Source organism: Indicator indicator, chromosome 32, assembly GCF_027791375.1.
Source record: "Indicator indicator isolate 239-I01 chromosome 32, UM_Iind_1.1, whole genome shotgun sequence".
In the NCBI taxonomy this organism is placed as follows: Eukaryota; Metazoa; Chordata; class Aves; order Piciformes; family Indicatoridae; genus Indicator; species Indicator indicator.
The window spans coordinates 2,577,616-2,604,264 of record NC_072041.1 but is presented as its reverse complement, the minus strand read 5'-3'; the positions used below and the strand labels follow the sequence as shown (position 1 = coordinate 2,604,264).

Genomic DNA, 26,649 nt, shown 5'->3' with positions numbered 1-26,649 from the left:
GAAGTTTTAAAACCAGATCATTTTCAAGGAGGTTTGCCTCAGATTTTAAAAATGCTCATTTTTAATTCTTTCTAAGAAGGGTCCATGTGACAAAATGAGGCTTTGCAGCACCACAGTCATCCTCCAAACTTCTATCAACTGAAAGGTTGAGACCACAAGGATACAGCCACCAAAAGGTTAAGATCTTGATCCAAAACTACGTAAAGCAAAAGAAAAACTTCCATGGAGTCAGCAGGCACTGAGGTCTCAGAAAGAGGTCACTAAAGCCCTGCCTCCCAAAATAAAAAGTAAACAAACAATAAACCCAAACTTAAAAGTATCAAACTGGTGGGGAAAAAAATTAGATGTCCAAATAGCTGCAAATATTCTGCACCCTTAGGGCTCCACAGGAGCCCCAGCAAAGAGCACAAATATCTACTCACCCCTGGGGATGGTGAAGTAACTCCTGGGAGTAGGGTCCCAGCATTTGGCTACTGTTAGGCTGATAGGTCTGGGAAGAAAGAAAACAAATGAAGGTGACTCAACTTTTCCTCCAGAAGCTGTAGCTGCTACAATGACCTCTTTGAAACAAACTCCTTCCTATCCAACAAGCTGTCAAGGACCTTCTGAGAAGGCTTTGGAGATGCCTGTCAAGGTATTTTCAGTATGAAGCAGCATCAGGATGTTTTGCACAGATCCTGAGCACTGCTGGTGAAATCCAATGATCAGCTCTGGAGATATTAAACCACTCATCACATAAACAAACAGTGCTGCTGAAACCAGGCAACTCCTCTTGCTGTTGCCTTTGGCTGCTGCTTTGGAACCACTCTCACACATCCATCATTCACCCTGAGAAGCTCAGGGCTGAGATCAGCAGTCACACACACTGCTTGCTTTATTGAGATGAAAAAAGTTGATTTCTCTGAGGTTTGCCCAACGCCACTAAGTGTCCCTGGAGGAGAAGCAGGAGGAGATTCAGTGCTGAGCTCACCCTGGTTTGGAGACTATTTCCCGTAACACCCTCACGGCATCGTCATTGCTCATGTTCTCAAAGTTGACATCATTCACCTGAAATGGTGCAAAGAGCAGAGGTCAGGCTTGGCAATAGGCAACATTTTCGTTCTTTGCTTCCAAATTTATTTGCCTTTTAACTGTCTCCCCTCCTCTGAGCAGCTGCAGCAATCCTGTTTCTCAGAGCGCATCAATTACCCAGCGGAGTTGCCAAAGAATTCAAGATTTAAGTGAAAAGATTCCCTGAGCCACAAATGAATTCTGTGAACCTGATGACTAAAATCCATGGATCTGGTGGGATGAGTGAGAGCTGAGCCACCAAAGCACAAGCCAGCAGCAGGGTTTTTTGGAGGGGCAGAGACCAACCTGCAGAAGCATGTCCCCGGGTTCAATTCGGCCATCTGCTGCCACAGCTCCTCCTTTCATAATGGAGCCAATGTAGATGCCACCATCACCACGGTCATTGCTCTGGCCTACAATGCTGATTCCCAGGAAGTTATACTTTTCTATACAGATAGAAAGTGGAAGGAAAGGAAAAAAAAGGCAAACAAAGTGATTGGAGTGATAGTGAAGAGCTAACAGCAGCCTGGAAAAATCAGTTCTCTCATCAACACATCAGCTGGGCCATAATTAGCTCAGGTTACCCTACAGGCAGATGCCTGCCTGGCTCCTTCAGGGAAAGGCAGGAGGGAAACATTCTGAAGATATTATTTTTTCCATACAGGACACTGAAAAGTTACATTCCAAAAAAAACCAGCATGAGAAGCAACACTGAAAAGCCATGTCTGCACCTAGAAATTAGGCACTCACTCAGCATCAGCCAATGTTTTGCCACATGCCACAGCAGCAGGAAGGATTTGGTGCTGCACTGCCAGTTCTGCACATTTCTATCTGGCTAAACAATCAAATGCAGCAGCAGCAGCAATGCAAAGCTCCAGGGCTCTTCTACTCCTGCTCCTAACAAGGTCTAACCACTTACCATTCCTACATATAAGAGCAGAATTCCATATCCTGGGGTTCTAGCTCCTTCCCAGGGTTTCTTGGGAAGAATCATAGAATGGTTAGGGTTGGAAGGGACCTCAAGGATCATCCAGTTCCAACCCCCCTGCCATGGGCAGGGACACCTCACACTACAGCAGGTTGCTCACAGACACATCCAGCCTGGCTGCAAAAACCTCCAGGGATGAGGCTTCCACCACCTCCCTGGGTAACCTGTGCCAGTCTCTCCCCACCCTCATGGGGAAGAACTTCTTCCTAACATCCAGTCTGAATCTTCCCATTTCTACTTTTGTTCCATTCCCCCCAGTTCTATCACTACCTGACACCCTAAAAAGTCCTTCCCCAGCTTTCTTGTAGGCCCCCTTAAGATACTGGAAGGTCACAAGAAGGTCTCCACAGAGCCTTCCTTTCTCCAGACTGAATAGCCCCAACTGATCTGAACACTGATCTGCTTGTGCAAATGGCCCAAAACTATCTAGCACTGGACCAGGAATCCAGGGAGCAGCAACTCTCAGCTGCCATTCCCTTGGTTCAGTTCCCAGAATGACAGAATTGGTTTGGTTGGAAAAGAGCTTTCAGATCACTGAGTCTAACCATTAACCCAAGGGGCATCCTTTCAAGTCAAAGAACTTCCTGCTGGCTCCAAATGCTACCACAGCATAACCAAACACATCTGTGTCACTTGCAATTCATCATACACAACATTGCTGATCTTCTTACCCATGTTGAGGGTGACAGTGATGATATTTAGGGACATGGTCGAATCAGTGATGCTGCTGAACGAGGACGACTGCAAAATACAACAGGAAAAATTGCCAAAGTTTGACATGGCTCAGAATAAGGCAATAAAAAAATAAATAAATAAGTATTGAGGCTGAATTTCTTGGGAACTCATGAATAGCTGGACTGACATAGGCAGCTGATGAATGCAGAAATCATTGTGGCCTCAGAATTATTCTTCATTTAGAGTTTGTAAGCAAAACAAAAAGAATGTCAATTCATAGAATGGTTCAGGTTGGAAAGGACCTCAAAGCTCTAAGGACCTCAAAGCTCATCTTCTCCAACCTCCCTGCCAGACTTGGTTGCTCAATGCCTCATCCAAGCTGGCCTTGAACACCCCCAGGGAGGAGGCATCCACAACCTCCCTGGGCAGCCTATTCCAGAGTCTTTCCACCCTCCTCCTGAAGAACTTCTTCCTAAGGTCCAGTCTAACCCTTTTAAAAGGAGAAAGGGAGAGGAGAAAAAGTCTTGACTCTGGTGCTGCAGAACTTCAAATGTTAGAGGTTTAGTCCAGGGTAGAGTAGAGCCTAAAGAACCTTTCCAACGAATGCAGCAGGGCACAGACCTGTTCTGGATCCCTTCCTGATTCACAGACTGCATCGGGTTGGAAGGGACCCTCAAAGGTCATCTTGTCCAAGCCCCCTGCAGTCAGCAGGGACACCTGCACCACAGACACACCTGCTGCACTCAAGCCTCCCAGCTCAGCCCCTGGGCAGTGCTGGTGCCAGCCTTACCCTGTCAACCTGCCGCATCCTTTGTTTCCTCCTCCTGCGTTTGTGCTTCCGGATGAGGCGGGAGGAAGTGCTCTGCTCAGTGGAGCTGCTCAGCCTGAGGGAAAAGGAGAGCAAATGTCACCTCTGGAAAGCTGAGCCATTGGCATTTCTCTGCAGCCTGCCAAAGAAAGGCTGACTCCTACAAATGCAGGAGACTAAATCCCGGAGCCACCACCACACAACGCTCTGCTCTGCTCGGTGCTGAACTGCTGCTCGAGCCCAGCCTGAGCTCTGTCTTAGCCCCAGCTAGGAGCACAGAGGAGGAACCAGCTGAACTACAGCATGGATTAGAGTGCCAGGTACTCTCTGGAGAGCAAACCTGAGTGCAGCCCACAGCTCAGCAAGCTCAGATCACCCTGATTTAACCACCCAAAGGTCAGAGGTAGCCATCTTCCACTGCTTTAAAGGTGCTTCTGACTCCAGGTCCATCAAAGAAAAATGCACACCACAAGGACAGCCTTCATCTCAAGCTCTGCTTTGAGAGAGCAGCAGACAGCCTGGAGAATCTCCAGATATTCATTTCTGTTGAATCTTGGCATGGTGCTGTTATTTTCTTCTGCTGCTATCTACCCTGTTGAAAAGAATTTAATGGGGGAGCTTGAATTTAATGAAATCAGGCAGCAATTGATAACAGCTACCAAGTAGTGACAGAGGAAGAGTGTCCATGATTTTATTCTGTTAGTTTTTATTTTGGTGGTTTGGTTTTTTTTATTCTGTTGGTTTTTATTTTGGTGATTTTGTTTGGTTTTTTTATTCTGTTAGTTTTTATTTTGGTGGTTTTGTTTGGGTTTTTCATTCTGTTAGTTTTTATTTTGGCGGTTTTGTTTGGGTTTTTTATTCTGTTAGTTTTTATTTTGGTGTTTTTTGTTTAGTTTTTTTATTCTGATAGTTTTTATTGTGGTGGTTTTATTGTTTTTATATTCTGTTAGGTTTTATTTTGGTGATTTTGTTTGGGTTTTTTATTCTGTTAGTTTTTATTTTGGTGGTTTTGGTTTGTTTGTTTTTTATTCTGTTAGTTCTTACTTTGGTGTTTTTGGTATGTTTGCTTTTTATTCTGTTAGTTTTTATTTTGGTGGTTTTTGGTTTTTTTTATTCTGTTAGCTTTTATCTTGGTGATTTTGTTTGTGTTTTTTATTCTGTTAATTTTTATTTTGGTGGTTTTTGTTTGTTTTTTTATTCTGTTAGTTTTTATTTTCTTTGGTTTTCTTTCCAGGCTTTTTAAACTTCTAGAACCTAAATGTGCCACTTTATTTTTTTTTTTTTACATAAAAATCCTTAAGATCCCCTTAAGAGTTAGGAACCTGAAATCATTCTCATTTGACAGAGTGGACTGAGACACTGAGAGACATAAATAGTTTTGCCTAAATGAATTTCAGAAGCATGGAACAAAGCCCAGATCTCAGATACCAGTGGAACACCACAGAGACAACTCCCTTCCATTTATTATGTTAAGAAAGGCCCCAAAAAAGGCAAAGCAATGCTCCACTGGGGGGGGAAAAAAAAAAAAAAGAAAGTAAAAACCCAACCCTACACCCCACCAATGGAACTGGCAGTGTCACAAAGACAACAGTGCTGCCAGCCTTCCCCTTCAGTCTCCACAGCCCTGCCTTCCCCCTCAGTCTCCACAGCCCTGCCTTCCCCTTCAGTCTCCACAGCCCTGCCTTCCTTCCCAGTCTCCACAGCCCTGCCTTCCCCCTCAGTCTCCACAGCCCTGCCTTCCCCTTCAGTCTCCACAGCCCTGCCTTCCCCCTCAGTCTCCACAGCCCTGCCTTCCCCTTCAGTCTCCACAGCCCTGCCTTCCTCCCCAGTCTCCACAGCCCTGCCTTCCCCTTCAGTCTCCACAGCCCTGCCTTCCCCTTCAGTCTCCACAGCCCTGCCTTCCCCTTCAGTCTCCACAGCCCTGCCTTCCCCCTCAGTCTCCACAGCTCTGCCTTCCCCCTCAGTCTCCACAGCCCTGCCTTCCTCCCCAGTCTCCACAGCTCTGCCTTCCCCCTCAGTCTCCACAGCCCTGCCTACCCCTTCAGTCTCCACAGCCCTGCCTACCCCTTCAGTCTCCACAGCCCTGCCTTCCTCCCCAGTCTCCATGGCCCTGCCTTCACTTCCAGCCACATGCAGGAATGCTAAAATACCTCAAGCCAAGCTTGATAGCAGCAACTTCAAAAAGGAGCTTGGTGTTGTGAGGTTCCAAGCCAGCAGCTTGCACAAAGTAGGTGTGTTTCAGTGAGCTGAACCTTGCAGATGGTGGAACTGCTCAGAGGGAGGGAATCTCCTGACATTCTCTTCGAGTTCACAGAACTATTTCAGGCATGCTAACCTCACATGCTCCTTTTTTTCTGCCCCCTTCCAGCCAGGCAAATTAATGTAAAGAGCCAAGAGGTGGTGTTTGCAAAAAGAGATTAAAAATCTGATAGTTCTTGGTCTGTGCAAGCAGCTCACAGCACCTGGCTTGATGGGTTTTTACCTTTTCTACAGGAAAAATAAGGAGGTCTCTCTGATGCAGGGCTCCCAAAGTTGGACTTGTTCAAAATTCAGCCCTCTCCTGCTGGCAAACATTGACACAAACACCTCCTTGTACATTTTATTATCGATATTCTTCTCCTTCCCATTTCCAGATTCATTTTCCTGCTTTTTTTTTGGACTTGTTCAAAATTCAGCCCTCTCCTGATGGCAAACATTGACACAAAACCCTCCTCTTACATTTTATTATCAATATTCTTCCCCTTCCCATTTCCAGTTTCATTTTCCTCCCTTTCTTTCCCAGAATTCTACTGAATGCTACCGAATCAGTAGGATTCAGCTAAATCTTTGCAGCACACAAGACTTTAGGAGAATGTGAAGACAGTCAAGGTGTGTTGCTGACATCACCTTGATGTCAGGAACCTGCCAGCTCTTTGGAAGAGGCAGCAAAGAGGCAAAAGACTGGGGTAGCTTTCCTGCATAAATCCAAGGCAAGCATCAAGATACCTTCAAGGGCTAGGAGAGAGATGTGAGTGCCCCTCTGCCACTGGTTATAGAGCATGAAATCAGTGCTCCCACCTGCAGACAAACCCTCTGCTCACAGGCTCTGTTCCCTGCTGCACACACAACATTAGTTTTGGAGACAGCTGAGCTAGTCCAGAGCTGAAAAAAACTAAGCCTTAAAGATTCATCTGTCCTTTTGACTGCTAAAATCAGACTTCAAAGTCACTCCCAGTGTCCAGGCAATTGATTTTCATGGTTCACACACATATTTCACCTACTGCCAGATCATATCTTGGGGCTTCATCACTTAAGGAGTGTGCAGTGCTTCCTGTCACCTTTTTAGAATGACATCCTCTAATGGTTACTGAGGAGAAAGAGAATTCATTGCATTCACACACTTCATTCCTTCTACTCCACCTCCAATACTGCAGCCAGTTCTGGTGTCCTCTTCTGTGCCAGAAGGACACAGAGCTGCTGGAGTGAGTCCAGAGGAGGGGCACAAAGGTGATCCAAGGGCTGAAGCACCTCTGCAGGGAGGATAGGCTGAGCCAAGGCTCACCGGCTATGCCAGTTTCTCCCTGCTCTAGTGCACAGCAGTATCATAGAATCATAACATGCCTTAGGTTGGAAGGGACCTCAGAGATCATCTATTCCAACCTCCCTGATGAACTTCTTCCAAAGATCCAATCTAACCCTACTGTCCCTCAGCCTCAAACCATTCCCCCTTGTTCTGTTTCTAGACAGCCTCATGAGAAGTCCCTCTGCAGCCTTCCAGTAGGTTCCCTTCAAGTATTGGAAGGCAGCTCTAAGGTCCTCCTGGAGTCTTCTCCAGGCTCTGCAACCCCAGCTCCCTCAGCCTGTCCTCACAGCAGAGGTGAATCAAGCCTTGATCTATTTTCATGCAGCTATGGCACTCTTCTTGGAGTCCCTTTCAAATCCAGAGCCTAAGTGCATGCTTGCTGAATCATTGCAGACACTGCAGCATCTCTCTCATTCTAGGAGTATCTGGATGCTCAATACCAGCTCCAATCTATTTTCAATAAACAGCAAAACCCTCTGAAGCATCCCAGAAATGAGTACAAGTTGCTACTGCAATCTGATGAGCAAAACCAAGATTTGATAAAAAAACCCAAACATACATACATTTGAGATTTTGGGGGAAAAGAAAGTGCAAAGATGAAAAACAAACCTCAAATCATTAGCTCCCAATGTCCTGCACCAGCCCTGACTGCAATACTAACAAAAACTAAATCCCACAGAGGAGGTGATTTAAAAGAATAAGAATCATCTGTCCATGTGCATTGTGCAAAGGAAGGGGAAAATGGAGTAATTTGCTCCAGAAAACTTATCCATAGAGTTTTAAATGTTAATTTCTTAAAGGAGAAATAAGTATCTGCCAATATTTGGCAGAAAATGACTTCAGTTACCCCCAACTGAGAAGACTAATTGCAAACTGCTGACAATAATCCTACAGCTACAGATCTCTGCTAGACTTTTAGAGGGACTTTTACAGCACCTGCTAGGCTGTTGCTTAACAGAAGACAGCACCAAGCCTCTTACTGTAAATTCACCAGGAGCTCCCTGCATCAGTCTTTAGGAAAAACACCACCTCCTAGGAGCAACCACCACCAACATTCAGTCAGATCCTGCTCTGAAAACAAAGGAAATGATGACTGTACTCACACTGCCTGAAGGGTCCTGCACTCTCCTGTAACTGAACAAATTCATTTGCACTCACACTGCCTGAAGGGTCCTGCACTCTCTTGTAACACCCTGATGGGTTTGCCCAGGATTTGTCCTGAACAAATTCATTCACTGAAACAGAAAAATTCTTCTTTCTCTCTAACTAAATGCAACAGAATTACCTCGGAGTGGGAAGAAACCAACCCTGCTGTGCTGCTCCAAGTTAAAAACAAAAGCAATCACTGCCAAACACCCTTAGAAAGCATCCTCACCCTCACAGCCCTTCCACAGCAGTAACATCCCTTTACATCTGACCTCCCCTATGAACAGTCTCCTTTCCAACCCAGGTTCTGCCACCAGAGCTCCTCAGCTGCTATTAAACAAACTTACCCCCTTCAAACCTCCTTTTTCCTCAGGCCGTTGTCTCCAGCAGATCTGGAGCATGCTGGATTGTTCTATTTGCCTCTAAAGAAAACTTCTCCCTGCCAGCACAATCTCTCATCTGCTTGAGAACATCATCACCCTACCACAACAGCATACCTTGGAGCATTCCATTCAGTTGTTCTTCCTGACTAGCTGGCCTGGCAGCTCCTCTGTGTGCCAAAAGCTCCTGCCCTAGCCTGGAAAGGAAAAGGTCTGCACAGCAGCTTCCAAGAGGCTCTTTCTCCTCAGGTCAGAGGCAGGAAGTTTTACTTTGTCAATCTAGAAAGACTTTAGCTGGGTCTAACTGGAAAGTGCTTCAGTGGCCACCCTGTCTGTGCTAATCCTGCCCTACTGCATATCTTGCTGCCATGGAAATGATTCATTTATGTACAAGAAACAAAATCAGCTGCAGGGTTGTTGGTGGTTTTTGCAGGCTTGAGGGGTTTTTTTCTTTAGGGAGGGGAGGAAGGTTAGAAGCCCTAAAGGCTATAGGAAGCCTTAGAGTGCAATCAGATGAGCTCCTGATCTTGCCAACCCTTTATGCACAGGAGCATCCAGGTGAAGTACAAAGCATCCAGAAGGTTTAGTTTTTTCTGTATCTTCAGTTGGCAGTTTCAGTGTAGCTGCATCCCTGCACATCTTTATCAACAGCAATGAGGGCACCCCTCATACTCCTCTGCTCCAAGCTGAAGAGCCCCAGCTCTCTCAGCCTGTCCTCAGCAGGGAGATGTTCCACTGCCTTCAGCAGCTTTATGGCTCTGTGCTGGACTCTTTCAAGCAGTTCCCTAAGGTCCTTCTTGAACTGAGGGGCCCAGAACTGGACACAATATTCCAGATGTGGCCTCACTAGGACAGAGCAGAGCAGGAGGAGAACCTCTCTTGACCTACAAACATGTGGCATCCCAGAACGCCTTTGCAACAGCAGCAATTCTGATGAATTCCTGTACTGCTCCCAGGCCTCAGACTCTGCAATTACACAGGAATTCCTTTATAACCAGCTTCAGTGAAGTGCATGCTCATTAGGAACCTCTACTGAAGGTACTTTTGTTATAATATTCTCACCATGACTTTGTAAATAGGCAGAGAGTTGCACAGGGCTTTGATCTTCAAATGTGATCACTCTTGCTATTAAAAAGGGAAAAGCAGGAAGAAAATTTCTTCTCTTAATGGGAACAATGACTATAGGCAGCTTGGAAAATGACTTCAATAACTTTATAGTGATTATACACAGGATGAATTCTCAGTGCTGCGTTGGAAGTGACCTCCAAAGGTCATCTAATCCAACCCCCAAATCAGATGCAGCAGGAAACAAAAGAAAAGAAGGGAAAATTTAAAGAAAATTAAGCCTAAAAAGCCAGAAATCTTCTCATCCCCCCAGCCAGCAGGTCTAGGAAAGCTCAGAGTAGAGTCAAGGGGCTGGGAAACAGATGCAGACAGCACTTCACAGTCACTATGGCAGTGCCCTACCTGCTTGTGTTGTCATCATCATCAGAGTCAATGAAGCTGCTGGACTCCAGCTCACTGCTCATCATGGTGGAAGAGCTGTCGTAACCAGGAGGGTGCTCACGGTGCCTGTCCAGTTTCGGGTGCCCATTGATCCGAGGGACTGCAAACCAAACCCACAAGACAATAAATGGAGTGCTCCCAGGCACAGAGGAAGGGCAAGGAAGAAGTGACACTGGCAGGAGCACGACACTCAGGCTGACAACTCTGCAGGAGGATCCTTACACCAAACACAAGCTCTCTGCAGAACCTAATTCCATCGCTCCTTGATGCATTCTATCAGTGCCACACCCAGCAAACCATCTTTCCCTCCCTGCTTGTGCCACATGTTCCTGGCCCCACACCTCCAGCACCCTGTCTGGCAGCACAGCTGTGTCAGAGTCTGGACCACTCCACACACACAAAATGCTTCACAACAGTTCCTTACTGCTCCCTGCTTGTGCAAAAGCTGTCAGACACAAACGTTGCTGTGGACAATCCCCTCAGTCCCAATGCCCTTTACACAAAGTCATCTTCCTCTGGAGATACTTTATGGATTTGCTACTTCTGCTTCCTTTCAGGGACCTCTCATTACAAGAGCCATAATCTCTAAGTGCTCTGCTTTGCCAAGAATGTTCTTCTCCCTGAAGCAAAAAAAAAGCTCAGCTTGATAAGCACCTGGTCAAGAAATAAATATAACAGGCTTCAAAGGCAGATGGAGCTCTTAAAACACACTCTCCAAACTCACAATTCCCTCCTCCCAGGGCCAAGGGATCTGCTCTTTGATTAGAGAATGGAAAACCTTCATAAAGGAGCAATGTCTGCAGGAGGAATTAGGTTGGGGACTGACCTATTGGAGAGCAGCTCTGGGGAAAAGGTCCTGGGGGATCCTGGTGGACAGAAGGATGCCCATGAGCCAGCAATGTGCCCCTGTGGCTAAGAAGGCCAAGGGCATCCTTGGATGGATTAGAAGAGGAGTGATGAGTAGGTCAGAGAGGTTCTCCTGCCCTTCTGCTCTGCCCTGCTGAGGCCACATCTGCAATGTTGTGTCCAGTTCAAGCAGGACCTCAGTGAACTGCTTGTAAGAGTCCAGCCCAGAGCCACACAGCTGCTGAAGGCAGTGGAACATCTCCCTGCTGAGGACAGGCTGAGGGAGCTGGGGCTCTGCAGCTTGGAGCAGAAGAGACTTCTAAACACACTCCACCCTTCCATGTGGTTTCAGGAGCAATCCTTGGCTTGCCAGAATATCATCCCCAATGAATCAGTCTGCTGGGCTACCAGAACGCTTGCAACACTACCACCCTTCCAAGCTCTGCACAGGAGAGGGAGTAACAACCATGGTGACACAGAGTGGCTTGTGGCAAAGTCTTTGTGATTCTGAGTTTTGGTGGACAAATCCTACACAGCCCAGTCCCAAGCAACTTCGAGCTGGGTGCTGATCAGCTGAGTCTTGCTTACACTGACATTTCCTCTCCAGCTTCAACAGGAAGCCAACAGCAAATCTTAGATATTTCAAAGAACCACAAAATCATTTTGGTTGCAAGAGCCCCTGAAGACCACCAAGTCCAACCATTACCCAACACTTCATAGTTTGCACAGCATTCACAACAAATCTCTTTTCTTTGACCCTGTCTTGATTGGAAGAGACCCTGAAGACCACCAAATCCAACTATTCACCCAACACTTTGTAGCCTGCACAGCATCTGACAACAAATCTGTTTTCTATGACCCTATTTTGTTTGCAAGAGACCCTGAAGACCACCAAGGCCAAGCATTAACCCAACACTTTGTAGCCTGCACAGCATTTGCAACAAATCTCTTTTCTTTGACCCTTCTGAGCTGCACATTTCTATTTCTCCTAGAGGAGCAGTATAAATGCCAGACTGGTTGGAAGTCAGAACAGCAGCCATGGAGAAAACTGACTTTGATTTCTCCACTTCAAAAAAACTTCTTTTATTACTCCAGTGCTTGTTTTTTTTTTTCCTGCCTTCCTCTGCTATTCATCACTTGTGACTTATAAAAGTAATCACATCAGCATTAGGTGATAATGTTGATTTCATTGGGAGAAGCTGACATTGAACAGAGCCCTGATATGAAAAGCAAGCCCCTGTTAGAAGAAGCTTTTGGGTAGCAGATTACAGTAAAAAAAAAAAAACAAACAAAAAAAAACCAAAAACCAAAAAACAAAAAACAAAACAAAAAAAAAAAAAAAAAACCCATGACTTGGATATTATCCATGTATAAATAGGAAGCAAATTTGGGGAGCATGCTTCTCTCATCAGGGATCCTTATTTCCATTTGGCTTTGATTATTATTAAGTACACAGCCCAGACAGAAAGCTGTCAGCATGATTTGGTAATCTTTCTCTGCAGAACCAGTCTGTTTATGCAGCTGGGGAGGGAGGGAGGGAGGGAGAGAAGGAAGGAAGGAAGGAAGGAAGGAGGGAGGGAGGGAGGGAGGGAGCCTCTGGTCATCAATAGATGAGTTGTCACAAGTGTCCACTAGAAGTCTCTCCCATCACAGGTCATGGTTATTAGACAATGCAGATTCTTCATGGCATTCCAAGTGGGTGGTCTAAAAAAGCTTTTACTCTTGTGGACCTTTTCCACCCTAAAACTCCATCCTGCATTCACTTGTCTGATGAGAATTCAGGAGCTCATCAATTAGGGAGCATTTCAAGCAGGTATCTACAGATTGCAATCCCCAAGCTCCCAGGCAGCCCTTGCACAGCTGGCAGTGAAGGACTGCTGTGAACTCAGGACGTGTTTCACAGTGTCCCATCTCATCCACTGGGGCTTATTCAGCCAGCAAATGTCTTTAAGAACTCTAGGAGCAGATTGCTGTTTGATTGAATTTGCCACTCTGAGTCACTGGCCTAATGCTGTCAAGAGATAAAACTCTGGAGCTCCGTTTTCATGTCTCTAATCTCCCTGGGCAACCTGTTCCAGGGTCTCCCCACCCACACTGGGAAGAATTTCTTCCTCATCTCCACTCTCAATCTCCCTTCTTCCAGCTCCAAGCCATTGTCCCTCATCCTGTCCCTCTAAGCCCTTGTCCAAAGTCCCTCCCCAGCTCTCCTGGAGCCCCTTCAGGTCCTGGAAGGCTGCTCTAAGGTCTCCCTGGAGCCTTCTCTTCTCCAGGCTGAACAGCCTAAGCCAACTGTTTAAACCAAGTGATGCTTGGTGCTTACTAAGGATTTTCCAGCATGAAGAGATGATGAACTCAGAGGAAGGCAAGGCGTGGATGTGGCATCCTCAGGTATTTTCCCCCCAGGCCTGCACATTTCTGTGTTGCAAGAACAAAATTGCAGTTTGATAGGATGCCACAGCCAGGGTATGAGGCATGTCTGAATGCCTGGCTGTCCCTGAGGGATGCACTCCTCACTCTGAGGACTCACCTGGCTGGAAGGCTGCAAACTGCCCTGTAAAATTCACTTCAGACTCTACAGTAGCAGCACCTGTCCTGAGGGCCTCAGGCAGAGGAGATGCAAGGCCCCATTTCTGTGCAAAGGTAGCAGAGCTTGTGCCAAATAAATCAAGGACAGAGTCAATCCTGCAGCCTATAAATCATAGACCTCTAAGATCATCAGCCACTGACCAAACACCACCATGGCCATTAAACCATGTCCCCAAGTGCCATGGCCACAGGTTTCTTGAACACCTTCAGGGATGGTGACTCCTCCACCTCCCTGGGCAGCCTGTTCCAGTGCCTGAACAGTCTTGCAGGAAACAAATTTTTCCTAATATCCAAACTAACCTTCCCCTGCCACAATTTTAGGCCATTTCCTCTTGTTCCACCACCTCAACACTAGGGAGAAGAGACCAACCTCCACTTCACTCCAACCTCCTTTCAGGGGGTTGTAGAGAGCAATGAGGTCCTTCCTCAGCCTCCTCTTCTCCAGACTAAACCACTCCAGGTCCTTCAGCTGCTCCTCCCCAGCCCTGTTCTCCAGACCCTTCACCAGCTTGGTTGTCCTTCTCTGGACCTGTTCCAGCCCCTCAATGTCCTTCTTGAACTGAGAGACCCAAAACTGAACCCAATACTCAAGGTGTGGCCTCACCAACGCTGAGTACAGAGGCAAGATCACTTCCCTGATCCCAAGGAATTCTCAAGAGCAACAAGTCCAACAAGGCAAGTTCAGACTCAAGAGACTGGGGAGCATCCAGCTGAGGATTTTATCAATGCTGCCATACAGAAGCTCCCCAAATCCAAGCTTTCACATACCCTTTGGATCCAGTGCACATCACAGCATGGCTTAGGGTGGAAGAGACCTCAGAGATCACCTACTCCAACCCCTCTGCCATGGGCAGGGGCACCTGGTTGCTCAAGGCCTCATCCACCCTGGTCTTGAACCCCTCCAGGGAGGGAGTATCCCCAACCTCCCTGGGCAGCCCATTCCATTCTCACCACCCTCGTACTAAAGAACTCCTCTCATCTTTACACTGAGCACCTCAGTTTCCCTGCACACAGTAAGGGCAGTGAGCGCTCAGGGATTGCAGGTGAAATGAAGGTTGAATACCTACAGTGATACACGCAGGGCTGAGCTTCTGGGTAGCATCTGACTGGTTCCAGTGGCCTCATCAGGTGGTGACACCACTTGTGACAATAGCTCCTAGTGGCAGTGGGTCTCAGAGGGGAACGCTGCTGGGAGTGGAGCTCCTGTTGCCTCTCCTGCTGTGGCTGGTTCCCACCAAAGCACTTCCAACAGGTGGGAGTGCCCATTGCCCTGCCCAGGCTGTGCCCTCTTAAGGAAATCCCTGTGCCTCTCACTCTGGCCAAGTCCAACAAACACATCCAGACATACTCAGAGCTTCCCACACGGAGTTAGTTTTCATGCACAGGGTGAGAGGGGATAAAAAAAAAAGAGCCAGTTCAGGGCTCCTGCTGGGACACTGGAAAATTCCATTCCTGAAGACTCAAAGATTATGAAAAATAGATTTTTAGGGTTTTTTTTTCAGCCCAGTTTGCCACCACCCCAGAGCAGATCCAGGTCCTTCCACAGCGCCGGCAGCCGCTGGTGGTACTCACAGCACAGCAGGGTCCAGGGGGGCTCCCTGCTCCCCAAAAGGCAGCTCCTGCCCCCAGCCTCAGGCTCCAGAACCCCACCTGAAAGGGGAAGGCTATGGGGATGGCATCCGTGGGCTCCTGTGTTCCCCTCAGAGTCCTTCCATCCAGACTGGAAACTGCCCAGAGAAGCAAAACCCTCCTGTCCCTCCCACTCATTCAATCACTGAATGACTTCAGGGGTGGGCAAGCTGCAGCTACTCCTTGAGTGACCTGGGACAAATGATCCCAGTGGAAGCCAGGCTGTCCTTAAACATAAACACAAGAGAAAGGACAGTCCTGCTGCCATGGGATCTGGAGCTGCAGGGTATCAGGTTTCCACTGTACTAAGAAAACACAAAGCATGTGGTTCAGGGTTGGCTGTTAGGTTCAGGAGACCCACCAGAAAAATCAGCAAACCAAAAAGAAGACTTTGTCCCATCCCATCCCTGTCTTCCAATAGGGAAGGATAGGGAATTCCTCACATAAGCACTGCCAGGGCAATCAGACTGCAGCATCAAACATCAGACACAACCCAGACCTCTGTGGTACTTCACATGGCCCTTGAATTAGAATCACAGAATGGCTTAGGTTGGAAGGGACCTTAGAGATCATCTACTGCAAACTCCCTGCCATGGGCAGGGAAATTCAGCTCTGAGGGGCACTTGGATGCTTCACAAGCATTAGGCACAAGGAAAGGGAAAGGCTGGATGGAGGGTGGCAGAGATGGCTGTGCTTTGTCTGCCAGCACTCAGTCTGACCTGATCTTGCTGCCTGCAGCAGGACTGCACCTTCAAGGCTGCAGCCACATCTCAACACCACACAGAGTCACTGGCACCTTTAAGCTCACTCCCAAGAGCCAAAGCAGAGTGCTGCTCACAGTTACAGAAGGAGATGGCAGAGGACTTAAATCTGTGCCTTGGCAAACATGCTGCCAGCTTCTGGGTTTTTTTCTCTAGGCTACATCCAAGCAATCACACTGGGTCCCACCACAGTGACCCCTAAGTCAAAACCTGCCTCTAAAGGGGGTTGCCCTCCCTTTTCCTTTGTAACTCTTAACTTTGCTGTAGTGCCATCAGGGTTTTGCAATCTCTCTGCCCAATTAAAATTCCTTTCTTTAACTATTTCTAATGCAGGCAATGCTGTTTGGGGCAAGAGGGTGAGGGTCAGGAACCATTATTCTAATTGAGTGAGCACTTTCACAAGCCATGATTAGAAGGGGTTTAGTCATAAAATACTCCCAGGTATCCAAGCCCTTAGTCTAAACAGGAATCCTTCTCTGCTGTGGTTCAATGCCTGTCCCACTAATAACCAGGGACTTTCTGCCCTGCTGACCCCCTGCTCCTCTTTCTCCATTAGAGGATGACAAGAGTTCACTGAGACTGTCTGACAAAAGCCTTTCAATGTGCCACAGAGATTAGAATAAAGCATAGCCTAGGAGGTTGAAACATGTCCTCCTTGACTTTTATCAACAGCAGAGTAGGTCCTGCCTGAGGGACAAAAACACATCAAAGCACTCCATGGAATGAGCCTTGAAAGCGGAAAAGAGGAGAGCAGCATTTGCTCAAGGAAGCTGTAAAGAGGGGTTTGTGACACTAAAGAGAACAAAGGTGAGAATGTCTCAGGAAGAAGTCCTGGCCAAGCTCCCAGTCAAGAGAAAAAGATACCACAGCTTCCAATCCCCACCAGTGCAGCCACAGGGAATACAATGAAGAGTCCCAAGCCCATCTGTGCAGCTCCCTGCTGTGTGCAGGGGTCAGAGTCTCTACTCCCTAAGCCTGGAAGAATGATGAGCATTACATTGTCCACTCCTGCTTTATGCTGGCAGCCATCTGTGTGCTACCTCCCCATCCCCTGGCTTGTGTTTGATGTTCCTTGGAACCCTTACACAGGTCAATCCCTCTGCAGAGCTACTGGACACAGGCTGCTGGGCACTGCCAAACTGGCCAGATTCCAACCAGTGACAAAGCTCTGCTCTCACAGGCACACACAGTCCTGCACTGCCAGCATCCCATGCACGGCCAGCTGGTCACTTGGGAACTCCAGGAGCTCACCAAGCACCTCAGAGCTCTTTAGGCATGACAGAGGCTTCAAAGAGCAACAACTGCTGAGAAGTGCTACTTTCAGCTACCACTGATAAAGTTCCCACTGCAGTTGTTTTGTAGTCCCAGCCTTTTTTCACAGAGTCACAGAATGGTTGGGAGGGACCTCAAAGATCATCAAATTCCAACCCTCCTGCCATGGGCAGGGACACTTCCCACTAGATCAGGTTGCCCAGATTCCTTGGCATAGAAGCTGCAGCAATGGCTGGGACTCTGCAGCAGCTCCTCTCCCCAGATACTTGGGGATCTACAAGTGTGCCCACATGGAGAGCTTCTCAAAGCACAGGCCAGAGCTTCTCAAAGCACAGGCCATTGCCCTGCAGTTTTCAGCTGGCTGCACAATGGTTAAGTTCCCCCCACAGCAAGCTCAGTGTTGAAAAACACTCACGTCAACACCTGACATCTGCAGGCTTGTCAGAAACCAAGCAGTAGCTGTAAAACATTCTCCAGTGCCAAAGAAAACTTGTCCCTTAATTACCTCCCTAATTAGAGCTTCCACAGTCCCCTTTCCCACTCCTCCTCAGGAAACTGTCATGGGAGCTTTGTTCTAGACAGTGAGGGGTCCCAGGCCCATGTGCCAGGCAGACCTCCCACCTCTCTAATTAAGATCCTCACTCTGCTTTCACTCAATGGGACTCTGTCAGCTTTGCAAAGCAACAAGCACTTGTGTTGCTTTAAGAGAGCAAGAGGAGCTCTGACATTCTGACAGCTTGAAGCTTTCAGACTCGTTTTTTCATGAAGCTAACACCAAGGAGAGATTTGCTCCTAATTAGTGTGAAAAGTGATCAGGAAAAGATGTGTTCCCCAATTCATACACAAAAGCCTCTCTGCAATATAATCAGCATTATCCCTTAAAAATTTATATCTACACACACACAGAAGAGAATTTTGTCCATCCTCACCTCACAGGGCCCATTTGCCTCACCCAGATCCCTTTAGCAACCTCACTGAGAACACAACAGCAGTACCAGAGCAAAACTTCTTTCCACTTGCATTCTTGGTGTGAAACATGCTTGAAGCCTGAGAATAATCCAGCAAAGGTGAACTTTGAGAACTCCCTGGAGAAAAAAATCACAGCTCTGCTTGTGCAGCCTTTCTGGGGTGCAGAGAAGGGTAATGAAGCTGGTGAAGTGTTTGGAGAGCAGGTCTTACAAGAAGATGCTGAGGGAGCTGGGATTGTTCATTCTGGAGAAGAGGAAGCTGTGAGGACACCTCACTGCTCTTTACAACTCCCTGAAAGGAGGCTGGAGTGAGGCTGCTGTTGGCCTCTTCTCTCAACTAACTAAAAATAGGATGAGAGGAAGTGGCCTTGAGTTGCTCCAGCAGAGGTTTAAGTGGGATACTAGGAAGAATGTCTTCACTGCAAGAGTGGTCAGGCATTGGAACAGGATGCCCAGGGGGGTGGTGGAGTCACCATCCCTGGAGGTGTTCCAAAACTGAGTAGATGTAGCACTCTTGGACATGGTCCAGTTTTCCCAAGTTAGAACAAGAGAGGTTCAACAGAATGAGGATAAAGCTGACTTGATCTGGGTAGGCTTTAGCTCAATGTGTCCACACTGAAGCAGTTCTCCCCTTTTCTCACCTCACCTTGTTTGAAATGAAGGCTGCAACACATTGCTCCTTTTTGTCTTTGGCACAGAACAAGTGCTTCTTTCCCTTGCTGACTATCCAGGGGCATTCTCATTGTTAGGGTGTGGAATTCTTTGTCTTTCCCTTCATACTAACAGTTACAAACAGGAATTAGTGTGCAGCTTGGTGAGCTGGCAGGACTGTACTTAAGTCTTGGCTACTACCTGGAGAACAAACCTGTGTGTAATGCAGTGCTCCAGTGAAGCTCCTCATCCTGCCTCTCTGTGAACTACCAGAGCTGTAATTTTGGAATTATTTGAACAAGCCTCTACAGCACAAGATCAAACACTCTGACTGCATTTCCTTCTTTCTGCAGGGAGAGGAGGATTTACCACCATTTCATGATGACAAGCACACAGCTTCTGCCCCTGACACAGCTGTGAACCAGGTATCACAACCTCCCACCCCTTTCCCAAGGCCTCTCCCCACATTTCACATCCAACTGTGCTCCAGACAAAGGAATTAAGCCTCAAGAAAAGAATGACTCTGCTGATGTGTGACTGTTCTTATGAAGAAGCCTTAAAATCCTTCTTCAGGATCTCTGCTTTTAATCCCTTTTAAGTGGCAGTTCAGGGCACAGTGCTGGACTCTGCACTTTGGAGACCTGCTTCAACAACAACACACTGGTGGTTGAAATAAAAGATTATTCCAGCCACAGAAATATTATGGCCATTAAATAATCTATTTCATAAGCCCCAAAACTGATGCAGCAGTTGTCCTTGCTTCATGCATGGTAACAAAACTCACCTCTTGCTCACACCTAGAGCCTGCTTCAGAAGGTAGGAGGCCTAAATTGTTTTGAGAAGAGGTAATGTTTGCCCTGCTGAGTGGCATGTTCTTGCCTGAGCAGAGCTTAGACTGACAGGAGGAAGAAGACATTTTATTCCATTTCTAACTAAAGGGGGAAATATGAACTGGTTTCAGATCACTAGAAGGAAGAAACTCATGTGCTTGAGCAACAGCATCTGAGCAATCACAGAATCCCAGCATGGTGGGGCTGGAGGAGACCTCTGGAGATCATCCAGTCCAAGCCCCCTGCTAAAGCAGGGCACTCACAGCAGCTTGCCCAGGATTACAATCACAGAAACATTCAGGTTGGAAAACACCCTCAAGATCACCAAGTCCAACCCAGCACCCTGCTCTACAAGGTTCACCCCTAAACCATATCCCCAAGCACCACATTCAAACCACCTTTAAACAATGGCCAGGTTTGGTTGGACTCTTTCCAGAGAAGGAGACTCTACAACCTCTCAGGGAAGCTTGTTCCAGTGCTCAGGCACCCTCACAGCAAGGAAGTCTTTCCTCATGCTTAGGTGGAACTTCCTGGGTTCTAGAATGTGCCCACTGCCTCCTGTCCTGTCCCTGGGCACCACTGACAGGAGTCTGGCCCCAGCCTCTTGTCCCCTACCCTTCAGATACTGATCAGCATTGATCAGATCCCACTCAGCTGCTCTTCTCCAGGCCCAACAGCCTCAGGGCTCTCAGCCTTTCCTCATCTCAGAGATGCTCCAGGCCCCTCAGCAGCTTTGTAGCCTCTGCTGGACTCTCACCAGTAGTTCTTTGCCTCTCTTAGAACTGGAGAGCCCAGAACAATACTCAACCTGCAATGTAGCCTATGGGCCCAGAGCAGCCATTCAACAACTGGAAAATCTGCACTGGCACAGGGTGAAACTGTTCCAGGAAGCAGATCAGCTGCAGCAAGGCTTTAACACAGCACTGTTAGAACATTCTGCCTCCTTCTGTGACTCCCCAAAGGGCTCTGCAGCCAGGATCATGGAGCCAGCTCCCTGCCTCACCCACTGAGCAGTTTTCACTCACTCAGGGGCAGTTCCAAGCTGGAAGGGTTAAATGAACAGGACACCTGCCCTAAGCCACAGCATGGATGTGACTTCTGGTTTTCTAACTGGAGGCAAATACTTCAGTGGGTGGAGCTGTGAATAAAGCCTGTGATGGCATCTCTTGGGCCCAACTATTCCATTTTCTGGACCATTTTTAACTCAATGGGTGGCACCCATTAATTCTTAATTAAACCTGGAAATTCTTGTCTGGCAACAAATGAAAAACCCCAGGCTTACTTTGATGTACAGACCAGAGGCAATGCTGAAGTTCTTTGGCTTATATTTGTGCTTTAGCTTTATTTATGCATTAAAAAAAAGAACTCCAGAGCCAATGTGCTGCAGGTATACCAGGATAAAACGCTCCCACTGCTCTAAACCCTCCTGACACTCTGCTCTGCTCTGGTGAGACCTCACCTGGAGCACTATGTCCAGCTATGGAGCTTCCAACACAAGAGAGACATGAAGCTGCTGGAGCATGTCCAGAGAAGGCCACAAAGATGATCAGAGGGCTGAAGCAGCTCTTCTATGGGGACAGGCTGAGAGAGTTCGGGCTGTTCTGCCTGGGCTCCAGGGAGACCTTTGAGCTGCATTTCAACATCTGAAGGCTGTGAGGGACTGTTCGGAAGGGCCTTTGGTGATAGGATGAGAGGCAATGTTTTGAAACTGGAGCAGGGCAGGCTTAGGTTGGACATCAGGAGGAAGTTCTGCACAATGAGGGTGGGGAGACACTGGAACAGCTTGCCCAGGGATGTGGTTGAGGCCTCATCCCTGGAGACATTCAAGATCAAACTTGCTGTGTCCCTGGGCAGTCTGATCTAGTTGGAGATGTCCCTGCTGACTGCAGGGGGGTTGGACAAGATGCCCTTGGAGGGTCCCTTCCAACCTGATGCAATCTGTGAATCTGTGTAAACCCAGAGAAACCAGCAGAAATTATTTCAGAGGATTTGGCCTCAGAGTTGCCAGTTTTAAAATACTAAAGTTCCCAAACTGTCTACACTGCAAAATCCTAACATCTCATCCACCTTTAAACGAGCAACCTTGACTAATGGGGACTCCATCTAGCCATGACAGGTGTAGAGCTCAGAGCTGGGTGTGTTGTTATTCCTCTCCCAGCTAAATCATCTTCTAATCCTCCAGAAAGTTCTGTACATCATCAAAAAGAATCTCCCTGCCACTTTACTGTAGGTTGTCCAGACCTCTTGGAAAACACTGAAACTTCAAAGAGTTTCAAAGCAATTATCAAATTATTCCATTAAAATAATCATAGCCCCTGAAAGCAGGCAAGAATGCAGGCACACTTCTTTTCTGCAGGACTGATGCAAAAAGGAGCTGTTGCTCTGAAAAACTGAGCAGAAACAGTGCTTGTTTCTAAATGAAAAAGGGGGGTAGGGAGGATTGAAGCAGGACTCACCCTCCTCGTGCCCTTCTCGGTTCCTCCGGCGGTGTCTGTCTCGCCGGTGGCTAACGACTGACTCTGTTCCTGTGTCATTGTCCAGGCCATCCCTGCTGCTGGCTGCATTTGGGCTGGGAGGGAACAAACAGGGAGAAAGAGTGGAGTCACCTCTGCTCTGTGTGATCAAAGCAGCTACAATCACGAGCATGTTGCTTTACAAGGCAGAAAACTGTTAAGAGAGTGAGGAGCTGCAGGCTTGGGGCAGCACTGGAAGGTTCCACAGCCTGTTCTGCTCTGCTCACCCCAGCCTGCTCTGCTCACCCTGCACTGTTCTGCTCACCCTGTTCTGCTCTGCTCACCCCAGCCTGCTCTGCTCACCCTGCACTGCTCTGCTCACCCTGTTCTGCTCTGCTCACCCCAGCCTGCTCTGCTCACCCTGCACTGCTCTGCTCACCCTGCACTGCTCTGCTCACCCTGCACTGCTCTGCTCACCCTGTTCTGCTCTGCTCACCCCAGCCTGCTCTGCTCACCCTGCACTGCTCTGCTCACCCTGCACTGCTCTGCTCACCCTGCACTGCTCTGCTCACCCCAGCCTGCTCTGCTCACCCTGCACTGCTCTGCTCACCCCAGCCTGTTCTGCTCACCCTGCACTGCTCTACTCACCCTGCACTGCTCTGCTCACCCTGCACTGCTCTGCTCACCCTGCACTGCTCTGCTCACCCTGTTCTGCTCTGCTCACCCTGCACTGCTCTGCTCACCCTGCACTGCTCTGCTCACCCTGCACTGCTCTGCTCACCCTGCACTGCTCTGCTCACCCCAGCCTGCTCTGCTCACCCTGTTCTGCTCTGCTCACCCCAGCCTGCTCTGCTCACCCTGTTCTGCTCTGCTCACCCTGCACTGCTCTGCTCACCCTGTACTGCTCTGCTCACCCTGCACTGCTCTGCTCACCCCAGCCTGCTCTGCTCACCCTGCACTGCTCTGCTCACCCTGCACTGCTCTGCTCACCCTGCACTGCTCTGCTCACCCTGCACTGCTCTGCTCACCCTGCACTGCTCTGCTCACCCTGTACTGCTCTGCTCACCCTGCACTGCTCTGCTCACCCTGCACTGCTCTGCTCACCCCAGCCTGCTCTGCTCACCCTGCACTGCTCTACTCACCCTGCACTGCTCTGCTCACCCTGTACTGCTCTGCTCACCCTGCACTGCTCTGCTCACCCTGTTCTGCTCTGCTCACCCTGTACTGCTCTGCTCACCCTGCACTGCTCTGCTCACCCTGTTCTGCTCTGCTCACCCTGCACTGCTCTGCTCACCCTGTACTGCTCTGCTCACCCTGCACTGCTCTGCTCACCCTGTTCTGCTCTGCTCACCCTGCACTGCTCTGCTCACCCTGCACTGCTCTGCTCACCCTGTTCTGCTCTGCTCACCCTGCACTGCTCTGCTCACCCTGTTCTGCTCTGCTCACCCTGCACTGCTCTGCTCACCCTGCACTGCTCTGCTCACCCTGCACTGCTCTGCTCACCCAGCTGCTCTGCTCACCCTGCACTGCTCTGCTCACCCTGCACTGCTCTGCTCACCCTGCACTGCTCTGCTCACCCTGTACTGCTCTGCTCACCCTGTTCTGCTCTGCTCACCCTGCACTGCTCTGCTCACCCTGCACTGCTCTGCTCACCCCAGCCTGCTCTGCTCACCCCAGCCTGCTCTGCTCACCCCAGCCTGCTCTGCTCACCCTGCACTGCTCTGCTCACCCCAGCCTGCTCTGCTCACCCTGCACTGCTCTGCTCACCCTGTACTGCTCTGCTCACCCTGCACTGCTCTGCTCACCCCAGCCTGCTCTGCTCACCCTGTTCTGCTCTGCTCACCCTGCACTGCTCTGCTCACCCTGTACTGCTCTGCTCACCCTGCACTGCTCTGCTCACCCTGTTCTGCTCTGCTCACCCTGCACTGCTCTGCTCACCCTGCACTGCTCTGCTCACCCTGCACTGCTCTGCTCACCCTGTTCTGCTCTGCTCACCCTGCACTGCTCTGCTCACCCTGTTCTGCTCTGCTCACCCTGCACTGCTCTGCTCACCCTGCACTGCTCTGCTCACCCTGCACTGCTCTGCTCACCCCAGCCTGCTCTGCTCACCCTGCACTGCTCTGCTCACCCTGCACTGCTCTGCTCACCCTGTACTGCTCTGCTCACCCTGTTCTGCTCTGCTCACCCTGCACTGCTCTGCTCACCCTGCACTGCTCTGCTCACCCCAGCCTGCTCTGCTCACCCAGCCTGCTCTGCTCACCCCAGCCTGCTCTGCTCACCCTGCACTGCTCTGCTCACCCCAGCCTGCTCTGCTCACCCTGCACTGCTCTGCTCACCCTGCACTGCTCTGCTCACCCTGCACTGCTCTGCTCACCCCAGCCTGCTCTGCTCACCCCAGCCTGCTCTGCTCACCCTGCACTGCTCTGCTCACCCTGCACTGCTCTGCTCACCCTGCACTGCTCTGCTCACCCCAGCCTACTCTGCTCACCCTGCACTGCTCTGCTCCCCCCAGCCTGCTCTGCTCACCTCAGCCTGCTCTGCTCACCCTGTACTGCTCTGCTCACCCCAGTCTGCTCTGCTCACCCCAGACCAACCTGAAGGGTGGGAAGACAGTTCAGTGTCAATGCCCTGCCCCTGCCCAAGTTCCATCACCATGCAAAAGCTGCCATGGGACTGCTGCATGTGACTTCCATAGGGAGCAAACCCTACTAATGGGCTAAGAGCAGGGATTGTGGTTCAGTGGCAGTGGTGGGATTGTGAGCTCTAGGTGAGTGGTTGCACTTGATGATCTCAAAGGTCTCTTCCAGCCTCAACAGTTCTATGATCATCATGTGCTGGGCTGACAGCTAAGCAGATTCACAGAACCACAGAATGGTTTGGCTGGAGCACTCTGCCATGCACATTTCCTACTGGGAATTGGTGGTACCAAGTGGTCCCTTGGGTTTGTGTGGAAGCTGGACCTAGAGCTGGTGGCTGTGTAAGCACATCTGTGGGGTGTTAGATTGAAGAGGGCTACTGAGAAGCTTTCTGCACACCCACACACTCTCTGCTCCTGAGATGTGCTGACATGCCCACCATGCACATTGGGAAATCCAGGCTGTCATTCAAGAACACACCTGAGTGCAGGCTTCAAGCCCTAACTGGGCTGCCAAAATGCAAGTCTGCAGTGAAGTGCTGCCACCAGCACACCTGCAACTCGTCTTCCAGTCCAGTGCAGCTGGGAAGGGGGTGACAGTTCCCTAAGGTCACCCTGTGAGGCTCTGCCATCTCAGCAGCACCATCTGCTGACCACTGCTGCTGCTGCTTTCCACCACAGGATCCTTCCCAGGCTCAACCCACCTGCAAAAAGCTGCTTTCTAGAACCATACAATCATAGAACTGTTTGGGTTGGAAAAGCTCTCTGAGATTGTCCAGTCCAACCTTCCACCCAACACCACCATGGCCCCCAGTGCCATGGCCACACATTTCTTGAACACCTCCAGGGATGGGGACTCCACCACCTCCCTAGGCAGCCTGTTCCAATCCCTGACCACTCTTGCAGCAAAGAAAAATTTCCTAATCTCCAACTTAAACCTCCTCTGGCACAAGTTCAGGCCAATTCCTCTCGTTCATCACCTGAACCTAGGGAGAAGAAACCAACTCCATGCCCTAACAAAGGGTGCAGAAGGAACCTCCCAGCTGGCCTCTTGCCTCTCTTGTTGCTGAGCGAGTTGAATTCACCCACACGTGCTCTACAGTATGGAGGTGGCATCACCTGCAGCACTGTGCTGACTGCTGGCAGGAAGGTACAAGGTTTTTACAACCCTGCAAGAGAGGAAGGTGCAATAGCAGAGCACAGCTTAGATAGCATCAGTCTGAGCACACAGAGCAACCAGCAGTGAGTGGCTCCACAAACACAGACCTGAGCCCAGCTTCCCATGCCATTATTTCTTTATTTAAAGTTTGATCTTGCAGCTCTGACTGCAGGTCCAGGTCAGGAAGACAAAGAACTAGTTGTGCTTGCAGGCCACATGACTGCACAAGCCTCTCCCAGTCAACACGAAGCAGCTCCTGAACACAGGAGGGCAGTAAAGCCCTTGCAAAGCCCTTGCAAGACACAGCCAGGCAGGCTGAGGATTTCCCGGGATTCCTTGTCCCCTGCAGAAGGCATCTATCCATGAAAGCCTCAGGCACAACACTAAGGGCTCTTCCAGGCAACACATATCCCAGGAAGCAATGGAAGCACATGACTTCCAAGCAGCGACAGGACCATACTCAAGTTGCAGCAAGGGAGCTGTAGGTTGGACATGAGGAACAATTTCCTTCCCCAAAAGGGTTGTCAAGGCCTGGAAGAGGCTGCCCAGGGCAGTGGTGGAGTCCTCATCCCTGGAGGGGTTTCAAAGCCATGGAGATGTGGTGCTGAGGGCCATGGTTTAGTGGTGACCTTGCAGTGCTGGGTCAAAGGTTGGAGTGGATAATCTTGAAGGTCACATATACCTATTTTATTGTAATAACAACAGAGGTTTTTTTAATTCCCATTCCCCTTTCAATTCCTTGCA

General features: G+C 49.1%; 1 protein-coding gene across 2 annotated transcripts in view; it reads right to left on the bottom strand.

The window, feature by feature from the left end:
• The window catches only part of DVL1 (dishevelled segment polarity protein 1), a 98,593-nt gene that overhangs the window by 10,394 nt on the left and 61,550 nt on the right, over window positions 1-26,649 (bottom strand). For both annotated transcript variants that reach the window (XM_054394892.1, XM_054394893.1), the window contains exons 4-10: window positions 22,115-22,227; window positions 10,077-10,215; window positions 3,504-3,597; window positions 2,710-2,779; window positions 1,357-1,496; window positions 971-1,047; window positions 423-490 (exon numbers count right to left, since the gene is read on the bottom strand). In XM_054394892.1, the coding sequence (XP_054250867.1) occupies window positions 423-490; window positions 971-1,047; window positions 1,357-1,496; window positions 2,710-2,779; window positions 3,504-3,597; window positions 10,077-10,215; window positions 22,115-22,227 (701 nt within the window). The remainder of the gene's footprint in view (window positions 1-422; window positions 491-970; window positions 1,048-1,356; window positions 1,497-2,709; window positions 2,780-3,503; window positions 3,598-10,076; window positions 10,216-22,114; window positions 22,228-26,649) is intronic.